The 12,909-nt window shown below is 38.1% G+C and overlaps 2 protein-coding genes across 3 annotated transcripts in view; one reads left to right on the plus strand and one right to left on the minus strand.

Moving 5' to 3' along the window:
• ctdspla (CTD (carboxy-terminal domain, RNA polymerase II, polypeptide A) small phosphatase-like a) overlaps positions 1-1,469 on the minus strand; it is a 38,895-nt gene extending 37,426 nt beyond the window's left edge. For both annotated transcript variants that reach the window (XM_026200452.1, XM_026200451.1), the window contains exon 1: positions 1,068-1,469. In XM_026200452.1, the coding sequence (XP_026056237.1) occupies positions 1,068-1,143 (76 nt within the window). In that variant the 5' untranslated portion in view covers positions 1,144-1,469. The remainder of the gene's footprint in view (positions 1-1,067) is intronic.
• A 5,046-nt stretch (positions 1,470-6,515) lies between these two features.
• Positions 6,516-12,297, plus strand: gars1 (glycyl-tRNA synthetase 1). The gene is made up of 17 exons (XM_026200453.1): positions 6,516-6,800; positions 7,151-7,252; positions 7,942-8,044; positions 8,221-8,362; positions 8,444-8,532; positions 9,078-9,154; positions 9,536-9,681; positions 9,812-9,961; positions 10,068-10,230; positions 10,309-10,473; positions 10,569-10,676; positions 10,792-10,937; positions 11,074-11,159; positions 11,236-11,345; positions 11,430-11,523; positions 11,609-11,799; positions 11,881-12,297. Exons 1-17 carry the CDS (start codon positions 6,543-6,545, stop codon positions 12,004-12,006), a joined length of 2,256 nt encoding a protein of 751 aa, XP_026056238.1. The 5' UTR covers positions 6,516-6,542; the 3' UTR covers positions 12,007-12,297.
• Positions 12,298-12,909: the final 612 nt, after the last annotated feature.

The following is a 12,909-nucleotide window of genomic DNA, read 5'->3' on the forward strand; positions in this document are numbered from 1 at the left end:
GGGAAGCAGTGAGAGGTCGCTTTACATCCCAAAACCAGACCCAGTCCTTCTGCTCCTCTCTCTTCTAAGACCCCCAACATGTGGACTACCATCTGTTTGTGCTCTAAGTGGCTGTAAAATGTTTATATTGTCTCGTTATCCTCAGAAAAGCAGCCGAAAGCCACATGAAAACAATTTGCAAGATTTATTTACTCACATTAATTCGTTTTGGGCTAATCTCATAACTTCATCTCACATCAGTGCGTGTTTTGTTGACTTAAGCAGGCACTAGACCTCCATGGGGCTAAACGCTCTCTTTCTAGTATAAGTGGAGCTGGTTTTCTGCTTGATCTATGGAAGCACTCGGGAATTTAATTAGAATCTGATACCACATTATTAAATGTTTAGCAGTTGAATTGATTGTTTCATCAAACACTTCTGACCAGTATAATAATGCATGATTTGAAAATACATTCATAAACATGATTTAAGATACTTCCTCAGGAGCGACCAAACAGTTCTATACAGTACATATCTGAACAGAAAACAAGCTTTGCACAGGAAAAAAATAAAAAATGGCAAAGCCAGTTTTACAATGTTTTGAGTTCAGGTACAGTGGAATTAAATAATTTGATCCACTTAACATGGCTCTAACACAAGCATTAAGATTGTTTGCTCTGATGCTTAGGAAAATAACTGTGATCAAGTACAGTGCATACATGTCAAACAGATTGATGCTTAATACCATGAAAAGAAGGCAGCAGGCTGGAACACTTGTTATTTTATTCTCAGTCAGAAACTGGCAAACATAGACTACATCACTCAATTTCTTATTCAAAATTTTTGTCTTGATTTCCAATGGAATATGAAAACATTTGGCATGAGACATGATATATATAACTATAATAGTAGTAATAATAATGGTAGAAAATGTCACGTTTTTAATATTTCAGAAAATAACCATTAGTCTTTCAAATCGCATGGATTAATAAAATCTTAAGAGTATCAGCAGCAAAGCCGCAGTGATTCGGCTGTCAAAACAAAAACATCCGACATCCAGTCAAATAAACAGCGGCCACTCGCCTTACCTTTTTCTTGACACGAAGAAAGGATGTCTTCCTCCTTTGGATTTGCTACCTGGGTAATGATGGACGTGTTGTCCATGGAAACGGGATTTTGTTCCTCCTCGGTCACTTATGTTGTGATAATTTTCAGCTAGCCTGATGCTAGCGAGCTAGCGGTGTGAGTCCAGATGGCAGAGGCACCATACACCGCACACGATCTTATTTACACCACCGCATCCAAATAAACATACAGCACACACTTCACGAGCGTACAGCGAGCGGTGCGACACGAGACGCTCCTGTCAGATGGCGGGAATCAGCGACATCTCAGCCCTTGTGTGATTTGAGGTCTGTGGATATCAGTGACAGACTGTGTAATAACAAAGAGTCTGATCTGCAGCCGCGCTTTCTCTCCTCTTGTGTGTGTGTGTGTGGGGGGGGGGGCGCGCACACACGCGATGCGACCGTGTGAAACTACCCTTTACAAAAATGCACCTGGTAACATTTCTTCCCCGCTTTTTTTAACTAATTTAACTTTTGATATCAGCGACACTGTCATAAAAATGTGTGTTATTAATTTATTACGATAATTTGGCAAAAAAAACAACAACCGTAACGTTGGTATTTTACAAAAATGTAGCACTATATAAACAACAACAACAACAAAATAATTAATCTACTATTTATTTAATCTAATTTTATTCCAATTATTCATTTATTATTTGTTGATTATCATTTATTATAATTTATTAATTATATTGTGTCACCTTTATATGTAATATATGAATACAATTTTAAATCATTGTTTTCTAGAACAACAAAAATACACTGTATATTAAACTATTTCTAGCAAAAATGTACAAATACATTTCTTTAATACGAATGAAATGTATTGACATTGTTGCACACATGAAAATAACATAACAACTCTAATTCTTGTTGAATTAATCACTTTTCTGTTTTCAGACTTGTTTTCTAATAACAGTTTGAATAGTTTGAATCATAATTAATTTGGTTAGCTCTCACTTCCAACAGCATAACTCAAATTCATATTCATTTCAAAACAGCAATCCTTTAAAACCGACTTAAAGAATCTAAAAAAGTGGACTGATGCTGTAAACTACAAAATCCATAACACATTAAAGTAGGCATCTATTGTTTAGAAGGGAATTGATTTTGCTGAGATACTAAGAGAAATTGCAGTGATTTCAGAAATGGTTTAATGACAGGGAGAGGTGGGAGGGTTACTGAATATTTTATGAAGGTGGGTGTTTGATCTTAATGTTTAATAAGGCAGCCTGTGTGATGCAACCATCACTTCAACTAGTTTTACAGCCTATTTAAATACCTTATCACATTTTTTACTTTATTTGCTCACTTTTTAAAATAATAATACATGTTATATATTATAAATATTATAGTCTAATGTTATAAATAATATAAATTATGTAAATATGCACAATGCCAGACCATAAAAAGAGATATCTTGTGTTTGTTGGTCGGTGCTGTTGAGTTGCTAAATTAATTATAGTATTAAAAAAAAATGTTTATATATATATATATATATATATATATATATATATATATATATATATATATATATATATATATATATATATATATTCAAAATAAAACATTAGCAGTACAGAATATTCCTCTGACTGCATTTGGAATGAAAATAGGTTATTAATGGCATATAACTAATAGATGACATTTATATAAATTATATAGAAGTGAAAGTGTTAACTTTGTAGCGAATGACTTTAGAAAAATAAATTGATAGATTAAACCTTTTGTTTTTCCCAGTTGCTAAAGATGAGGCACTATTTAAATGTGTGCTTATACTGACATCTTGTGGTCGAACAGTAAAGTGTTAATCGAGTAATTATCACTGATCAATAATAGAGAATGCTAATGTGACTGGTAATAACAGATTTTACTTATTTTAACAGGTAGACATTTACTTTGATTTACTGTCTGGAACGGTACATCACTAACATTTATATCATAATTACATTTTGGCTGCTATAGTCTCAGTGAAACTTTGACAGCTCCTGACACACACTTTGATATCTAATCATAACGCTGTTAACAGTATTATCCTGAACTCAGGTTTTGAACTCTACACTATTCATCATTGGGGGTGTAATGTATTAGCTGCACTCCATCATAGTGAACTTCTCAATGTTCTACTACCACACTGATCAATTTTACACATTTTAAATGGACATGTACACATATACTCACCGGCCACTTTATGATGTACACCTGTTCAATTGTTTGGTAACACAAATTGCTAATCAGCCAATACCATGGCAGCAACTCAGTGCATCTATTAAGGCGGGCGTACACGGTGCGATGTTTGCTGTCGTACGAGTTCGCATGCGATTTTTTTCAATCGTGTGGAAATCGCGTATTCTCGTATGGTCGCGGCTCGTATCATTTGCGATGAATAACGAGACGAGCAGAGTGGCTTACGAGCACTTCCCGACCTCCCGATCATTTTTAAACATGTCTAAAAAGTTCGTGAGCTATCGGTTTGAATTCGTGCCATTTGTGCGGTTGAACGAGCCGATTTGTTGATTTATCTGAAGTTGACCAATCACGAACTAGGAAAACCACAGAAGAAGAAAGACGAAGACGGCAGCTGAAGTCTGACAGGAACAGCGAGCGCTGTATGATGTTTCTAGCAACGTATTCCAATGCCTTTTTAGTTCTCTCTCGCTCTCTCTCTCACACACGCATATGTAGTTTACAGGGACTCTCCATAGACGTAACGGTATTCTATACTGTATATCCCCATACACTACCTCTATCCATCACGAAAAATGCATGTTTAAAATTTCTATTAAACACCGTATAGTATTTTTAAAGCCATTTGGTTTACGAGAGCACAGTAATTGTCCTCATAAACCATGTTTACATTATAATACCCATTTCAGATATTTATAAACCATATAGGCCTACAAGAACACACACACAGGGTAACCAAACGTCCCGGTTTCCTATTGCTGAAAAATAACCTGTACGTGTAGGAAACAGTCACGGCTCGTATCAATATTTGATATGCATTTATGAGAGAGGGAGAGCAGTTATATTAGGCGCGTTCCACTTGAGGCACCGCTGCACGCACAGAATGATCACCTGTATGACATCAAAGTACCGCGAGAGCGATTCGAATGCATTGGATATGTGTGCTCTCATATCGCTCTCGCGGTAATGTCATACAGTGATCCTTCTGTGCGTGCAGCGCTGCTTCAAGTCGAACGCGTCTATCAACTTCGTGCGATTGCTTCTGGAATTCGCAGGTTGTAAAATCGTGTCGTATATCATGTCGTCCGTACGATTTTCAGATAAACTCACTCGTGCCGTGTGCGTTGACATACGACCTTCCGACCATCCGAATTCGCACCGTGTACGCCCGCCTTTAGACATGTTTAAAAATGATCGGGAGGTCGGGAAGTGCTCGTAAGCCACTCTGCTCGGCTCGTAATTCATCGCAAATGATACGAGCCGCGACCATACGAGAATACGCGATTTCCACACGATTGAAAAAAATCGCATGCGAACTCGTACGACAGCAAAAATCGCACCGTGTACGCCCGCCTTTAGGCATCTAGATGTGGTGAAGATAACTTGCTGAAGTTCAAACCGAGCATTAAAATGGGGAAGAAAGGGGATTTAAGTGACTTTGAACATGGAATGGCTGTTGGTGCCAGATGGCTGGTCTAAGTATTTCAAAAACTGCTGATCTACTGGGATTTTCACACACAACCATCTCTAGGGTTTACAGAGAATGGTCCGAAAAAGAGAAAAAATACAGTGAGCGGCAGTTGTGCGGACAAAAATGCCTTGTTGATGTCAGGGGTCAGAGGAAAATGGGCAGACTGGTTAGAAATGATAGAAAGGCAACAGTAACACCAATAACCACTTGTTACAACCAAGATATATGCAGAATACCATCTCTGAACACACAACAATTCACACAGACTAACAAATATTGGACAGTAGAAGACTGGAAAAATGCTGCCTGGTCTAACGAGTCTCGATTTCTGCTGCTACATTCCCTACATGGTAGGGTCAGAATTTAGACAACATGAAAGCATTGATCCATCCTGTCTTGTCTCAACGCTTCAGGCTGATGGTGGTGGTGTAATGGTGTGGGGAATTTTTTCTTGGCACACTTTGGGCCCCTTAGTGCCAATTGAGCATCATTTAAACACCACAGCCTGCCTGAGTATTGTTGGTGACCATGTCCATCCCTTTATGACCACCATGTACCCATCCTCTGATGGCTACTTCCAGCAGGATAATGCACCATGTCACAAAAGCTCAAATCATCTGGTTACTTGAACATGACAATGAGTTCACTTTACTCAAATGACCTCCACAGTCACCAGATCTTAATCCAACAGAGCAGCTTTGGGATATGGTGGAACAGGAGATTCGCATCATCGATGTGCAGCCGACAAATCTGCAGCAACTGCGTGATGCTATTATGTCAATATGGACCAAAAATCTCGGAGGAATGTTTCCAACACCAGTGGGAACCACAGGAAATTACAGCAGAGCTTGGACCTACTGTACAGAGCCTGGTCAAAGTGGCTCAGTCCTGGGCCATGCAATGAACTAAAACTACAGTTATGAACTTTCATTGACTAGAATTAAAATCTTTCCATTTTTCTTTTCTTTTTTATTTTGAGACTGGAGACTAACAAACATCAGGAATTTTTTTTTTAGATATAAATAGAATAAGCTGGCCAGGTGTGTCTTTGAAATAAAAAGTCAGTACTAATAATAGTAATGCATAACTACAACTACAAATTAAGTCAATTGTCAGGAGCTGACTTTATTTCTTGAGTGCCAAGTCACTGATATAATTTGAATTAGACCCAAATCCACTGCTCTCGTAGTTTCAGAACAATGGAGTGATAATTTCCTTGTTTTGAAGGTATTTAGCAGTATTTTGTATGTTTTTAATGTGTTCAATGTATTGTAATGTATGATATTTCTTGTAATACATGATGTATTAAACAGTGTTACAAATTATTTATTATTGTTACTTTTAAAAACATTACTATTTATTTATTTTATTTATCATTCATTTATTCACAAGGTGTGGAATTCAATAAGTCATTATATAATTATCTTTTTTTTTCATGTGGTGGTTAATGTTTATTTATTTATTTACTTACCCACCAAGAAATAATGATAAATACATAACAAATACTTCAGAATAATACAAGAAGCCCTTTATTTGTTTTACTTCGTTCCTCTTATTGAGAAATTTGTTTATGTATTTATTTATGTCTAATTACAATCGTAGTAAAACATAGAGGGTGTGACGAATCTGCCATTTTTCAATTAAACTCCATTTAAAATAAATAAATAATTAAAAAAGAATGGCGAATGTACCGAAGTGAATTCCCGCCGTCACTTACCTATTTCTGGGGATTTCATCATTCAGTTCCGCATTGTGGTTGCTCCTCCTCTCGGTCCATGCTGTCTGTGCGGAGAGCAACATCAGCACTCCTCCTCAGGACCGGTTCACAAATCTCCACCGTCCGCGCGGTTCCGAGGGTCCGATCCAGTCCCATACGCCTGTGTGGTTCCCCTCCGATCAGAGCGCTCTCCCTGTCGGGCTGTTTGTGGAAGAATAAGAAGAGAAGCGCGTGGCTGGAGATGACGGACGGAAAGAATATGGATGGCAGTATTGAAGAGGTTCTGGCTCCATTGAGGCTAGCAGTGAAGGAGCAGGTAACGTAAACACGATTATGAAAGCTAATAACAAGCATATATAATATGCTGCATTAGTGTTTCACAGAGACATGAATTGCATTGAAGACCTATCTGCTTTTTTACATGATTTAGGCTTTATTATGAGTTTATACCCCTGGATGATTCAGTCTGTCAGTGCCACGTTTGATACGAGTCGTTCTGACACACAGTGCAGAAACCAATGGAGACTGAGGGTGGAGGAAATCACATCGTTAAAACGAAACTCGACTTGTTTCTGGGAAATGTTGATGGATGCATTTGAATTCTAATAAATAGGAGCCATAATAATAAACTAAACACATCATTTTCCGTTGTTTATATTCCCATAGGGTGATCTTGTGCGTAAACTGAAGACAGAAAACGCTCCTGAAGTAGATGTCAATAAGGCCGTGGCAGAGCTGAAAGCTCGCAAGAGAATCCTTGAGGCCAAGGTGAGAAATGTTATCGTGTCATTTATTACATGAAGATGCCTTTAAAAAGGAAATGCGTATGAAATACGTTATCTTGTCTCAGTTATATAAACAACTATAGAGTGCAACAGTGCCTGCCTACTTTTCGAGGAATAGCTTATTTCCATTCGTATTTCCCATGGGGCTATTTAAAAAGTCTTTTGTTAAAGCGTTATGATCTATAAACCTAGCCAATCAGCTAAGAGAGAGATCACAACATTACAAACTTTGATTTGAATAAAATGAAAGTCAAGCTTCAAATATGTGTATCATGTATAGAAACAATTTTGTACAATATAAGTTTAAATGATGTGGGCACTGTAGATCTTTATTGGTTTTCGAGTTGGGGAAAAAATTAATGGGATTTTAATCTCCGGAACCCCAACTGTTGAACTCTATAGTTCTGTCAACAGTTATACTAGTTCAACCAATGGTGTGTGTTTGGGGGTATTTGTTAGACCAACCAATTATGATTGGTGGGACTGTTCTGGAAACCTGTTTGAAAACAGCCATTTTTTTTACAGTTTGGTTTGATTAAGCTAGTAGTGCAAACACATTAGATCTTTTTTAAATACCAGAAAACTGGTAGCTTGAATAATAAACTTATAGTAAATGTAGTTTTCTATGTCCTGTGATTTACACAATCTGTTTCACTTTTTTCCATTTTGCAGGAGCTTGCCTTACAGCCCAAAGATGACATTGTGGACCGAACCAAGATGGAAGACACTCTCAAAAGACGTTTCTTTTACGATCAGGCATTTGCTATCTATGGCGGTGAGTGTTTTTGGCATTTGTCATTTTTCATGTAAATATTTGAATAGCTTCATTTGACCTTTATTTTGATATTTAAAGGTTATTCTTATCATAATTATAATGAACAACTTCTCATAAAAGTAATTACGGTTAACTAGTGCAACTAATAGTTTGCTTTGTTTGTGTGTGTGTAAAAGGTGTGAGTGGGCTGTATGACTTTGGGCCGGTCGGATGTGCTCTGAAGAACAACATTCTTCAGGTCTGGAGGCAGCACTTCATCCAGGAGGAGCAGATTCTGGAGATCGACTGCACCATGCTTACACCAGAACCCGTTCTGAAGTGAGCATGCATCTGGCTATTCTCTATTGAATCTGTTCATAATCGCTGGAACTCTTACTCAGTGTTTTTGTTGCGTTTCAGGACATCAGGGCATGTGGATAAGTTTGCAGACTATATGGTCAAGGATGTCAAGAATGGAGAGTGTTTCCGTGCTGACCATCTGCTTAAAGGTTTGCCTTGGTTTCTCATAGTAAGAACCACTCCAGTAGTACTGTATAATCTGAATGCATTGAGCCATCGTCTGATGTGACTCCATGAGTGCTGTTGATGTTCAGGAGTAAAAGAAAACAATGGGATCTGTAAGAATCATAAAGGCTTTAATAGGCGTCCAGCCAGACTTCATGATTTGTAGGCCACCAACGTGACTGAAATTAATAAGTTCTTTATTTAAGATAAATGTAGACTGCTTATAAATAACTTGTTTGCAAAAAACAGACTGAAAATATTGATGACTCTTACACTCTAGAGGCATATACAATATATTTGTCTAGTAAACTGCTCTAGAATGATGATAATAATCCTTCCTTCTTATACCATTTAGTTCAAGGTGGTATAAATAAAGTCTATTAGCTTTAAAAAAAAAAAAATAATAGAGAAAAGTTATTTTTATGTTAATACAATAATAGCAGTACCAGTGATACAGTTGTTATATTTCCATTATTAAATTTTTTTTAAATAAACAGTAATAAAATGCTTGCAATTTTTTTGCTTTTAGCTCATCTTCAGAAATTAATGAGTGACAAAAAATGTTCGGCAGAAAAGAAAACCGAGATGGAGGGTGTCATCACCCAGGTATGTCTCACTGATGCAATGCTACATTTCTAGCTAGCTTTTATAAGCTGAACTTGGTGTGCGAAAGGAGTATTTGATGCACACACCAAGAACAATATCTGTATAAACGAAGCGCTTTTATAATCATCGATTACAATAGAGAAACTACGTAGTTTTTTTCAGCTGATGAACTATAAAAACATTGATAGCCAAAACAATTCACAGTATTTTATAAAGCTTGATTGTCTAAAGTTGCAGATGACATAACTGCAGCATTACCCATTGACGTGGACGCTATAATAGTTATAGTTGTCACTTTTGGTGTGAGTGGGTCTTAAATGTTTAGTAAAATTACTGAGTAGTAATGGGTTTACACCGTTTGTTGGGTTTTTTTTTTTTCAGATGGATAACTACACTCAGCAGGAGTTGGCAGATTTGTTTGTGCAATACAATGTCAAGTCTCCCATCACAGGAAATGATCTCACACCTCCCATCTCATTCAACCTGATGTTCCAGACCTCCATTGGGCCTGGGGGCAACATGCAAGGGTAAGTAAAGCTTCTGCTAAATGACTAAATGTAAAGTAAATTGGACAGCACCAGACTACATGCTCTCATTTTTAAATATCCAAACTAAGAAAAAGGATGCTTTACACTTGGGGCTATATCATTTCCGTAGCTATTTGAGGCCAGAAACTGCTCAGGGAATCTTCCTCAACTTCAAACGCCTTTTGGAGTTCAACCAGGGAAAGCTTCCATTTGCTGCTGCCCAGATCGGAAACTCCTTCAGGAACGAGATCTCCCCTCGCTCTGGCTTGATTCGTGTCAGGTGCAGATAATGATTTCCTTTTGAACATTTGGTTATTTGGGTGTCGCATGCATGTGTTTCCATTAAGATTTTTACAATGTTCTGAAGTGAATATTTCTCCCCACAGAGAGTTTACAATGGCTGAGATCGAGCACTTTGTAGATCCGAATGAGAAGGTTCATTTCAAGTTCTCCAATGTTGCTGATCTGGAGATCATGCTTTACTCCTCCAAAGCACAGACTAGTGGGCAGTCTGCCCAGATTATGAGGCTGGGTGATGCAGTGGAGCAGGTCAGAGATCATCTCATTTATGATGTATTGATCATATTTAACACCTCGGTTGTAGTAATAGACTTTTGTATTGTGTAGGGCATCATCAACAACTCTGTCTTGGGCTACTTTATTGGAAGGATCTACCTTTATTTAATCAAAGTTGGTGTGGCAAAAGACAAGCTTCGTTTCCGTCAGCACATGGACAATGAGATGGCCCACTACGCCTGTGACTGCTGGGACGCTGAGACCAAAACCTCTTATGTACGTTCAGTGTTTGCTTGAGGACCTTGTAATTTCACCTGTCTCATGGATTAGGTGTTTATTTGTGTGTTTCTTCATACGGTTTCTATTTTTAGGGGTGGATTGAGATCGTGGGGTGTGCTGATCGCTCATGTTATGATCTTTTGTGCCACGCACGGGCCACCAAAGTCCCTCTGGTTGCTGAGAAACCCTTAAAGGAACCCATATCCTTCAGCGCTCTGCAGATCTTAATAACAACTACAATTATCAAAGCATTTGAATGGGATCTGAACCCTCTCAGCACAGGATCTTAGTTCCCTTTCCTTAACTGCTTCACACAAAATTGTAAATGTTGTCCAGTTTGAGGCCAACAAAGGAGCCATCGGCAAAGCTTACAAGAAGGATGCCAAGCTTGCAATGGAGTACCTGGCCATCTGTGATGAGTGCTATATCACAGAACAGGAGAAACTCCTCAACGAGAATGGGTGAGTAGCATTAAAAACAGCATTTCAAATTTTTTAATGCCAATGACCCCCAAATATAAAGCAATATCATAGTGTTTTAACCAGTAGTAAGAGCTAAAACAGGTATTTTTGGTACTTGTTTCCTCTTTTAATGCAGCGAGTTCACTATTGAGACTGAGGGCAAGACTTTCAAACTCACCAAGGACATGGTCAACGTCAAGAGGTTCCAGAAGACCCTTCATGGTAAGAGGCAGAAGCTACAATTTTAATGTCAACATGAATATATAACAGATTTGAATTAACTTCTCATTCTTCACAGTTGAGGAGGTTGTTCCTAATGTAATCGAACCCTCCTTTGGCATCGGGAGAATCATGTACTCCATCTTCGAGCACACATTCCGTATCAGGGAGGGTGACGAACAAAGAACGGTAAATCCAGTATGCTGATATATTCTGTAATTAACACTTTTATATGTTCATCTTGCTTTATGAAGTTTACTTCTTTCTCTGCAGTATTTCAGCTTTCCTGCCACAGTTGCTCCGTATAAATGCTCCGTCCTTCCATTGAGCCAAAATCAGGAATTTACGCCATTTGTTCGAGAATTATGTGAGTAGTACAACTCTACTATTACTTATAAAAATGTATAGATGCTTACTAAATAATAATGCGCAATAAATGCTTTCCTCTACAGCTGAAGCCCTGACCAGGAATGGCGTCTCCCACAAGGTGGATGATTCCTCAGGATCTATTGGCAGACGCTACGCCAGAACGGATGAGATTGGTGTGGCATTCGGTATCACCATTGATTTCGACACGGTTAATAAGACGCCCCACACGGCCACTCTGAGAGACCGTGACTCCATGAGGCAGATTAGGGCTGAGGTAAAGCAGTTCTGTGTCTTCAGTTCACTCATAGAGGCAGCGTGTTGACTGTTTTACTGAGATTTATATGTTTATTTACAGGTTAGTGAATTGCCCGAAATCGTTCGCGACCTGGCCAATGGTGCAATCACATGGGCAGAAGTGGAAAGCAAGTACCCCATCTTTGAAGGCCAGGAAACGAGCAAAAAGGAAACTTTGGAAGAGTAGACTGTCTGTTTGTCTATCTCATCTGCCTTTTCACTGTCAGGCAGTCAACGGACATGTTTACATCTACATTCATAGGATCAAAATCGTGGCAATTATAATATACAAGCAATCAATGTACACCAGATGTTCACACAACTGGAACCATTGTTATTAAGTACTCCTTTAAAATGCAAGGAAGCTTTGTAATTACCTAAGGATGATTTCACCATTCCTGTCCGTGGGTTGATAAATGAAGATATAAATCACATGTATGTTTCAAATAAATAAAGCCAGCACTTTCTGGACCTATAACAGTGTTTTGTCTATTTTTTTTTTTTTTTTTTTTTATTATTAATTATGTGTTTTGCATGTTGGCCCCACGTGGGGGCGTAACACCTGCCAGCTGATTTTCCATGCCATGACTTCAACATTTTCGACTCAAAGGTCCTTGTTCTCCAAGACAACATTCTAAGCCACCCCAATGTAGACTATTATTGGCTAGTTTTTAAATGTTTTAATTAACAGAAACCATTTTAAGAACAGTGTTCTTATTATTAAAAAAAAGTGTGTGTGGGGTATTTAATTTTTTTTATCTTTTTAACAGAAATACATTTTGATTTCAATATGGATTTGCATGGGGTTTTTGCTTACACCCCTAATGTGCCCCGGCCCTCTTTTTGAGAACCACTAGTTCAGTGATCCTCGAATCTGCCTTGCGAGATCCACTTTCCTGCAGAGTTTAGCTCCAACCCTAATCAAACAAACCTACCTGTGATTTTCTAATGATCCTGAAGACATTAATTGGCAAACTCAGGTGCGTTTGATCATGGTTAGAGCTAAACTCTGCAGGAAAGTGGATCTCGCGAGTCAGATTTGAGGATCTCTGAACTAGTTTAACAGTTAATGATTTTAATGGTTCTCAGG

The sequence above is a fragment of the Carassius auratus genome, chromosome 24, assembly GCF_003368295.1.
Source record: "Carassius auratus strain Wakin chromosome 24, ASM336829v1, whole genome shotgun sequence".
NCBI lineage: Eukaryota > Metazoa > Chordata > Actinopteri > Cypriniformes > Cyprinidae > Carassius > Carassius auratus.

Coding starts and splice junctions, on each gene's coding strand:
- gars1 (XM_026200453.1), top strand. CDS start 6,543: ATGCTGTCTGTGCGGAGAGCAACATCAGCACTCCTCCTCAGGACCGGT. Junction 10,474..10,568: donor CTGAGACCAAAACCTCTTAT/GTACGTTCAGTG, acceptor TTCTATTTTTAG/GGGTGGATTGAGATCGTGGG. Junction 11,160..11,235: donor GTTCCAGAAGACCCTTCATG/GTAAGAGGCAGA, acceptor CATTCTTCACAG/TTGAGGAGGTTGTTCCTAAT.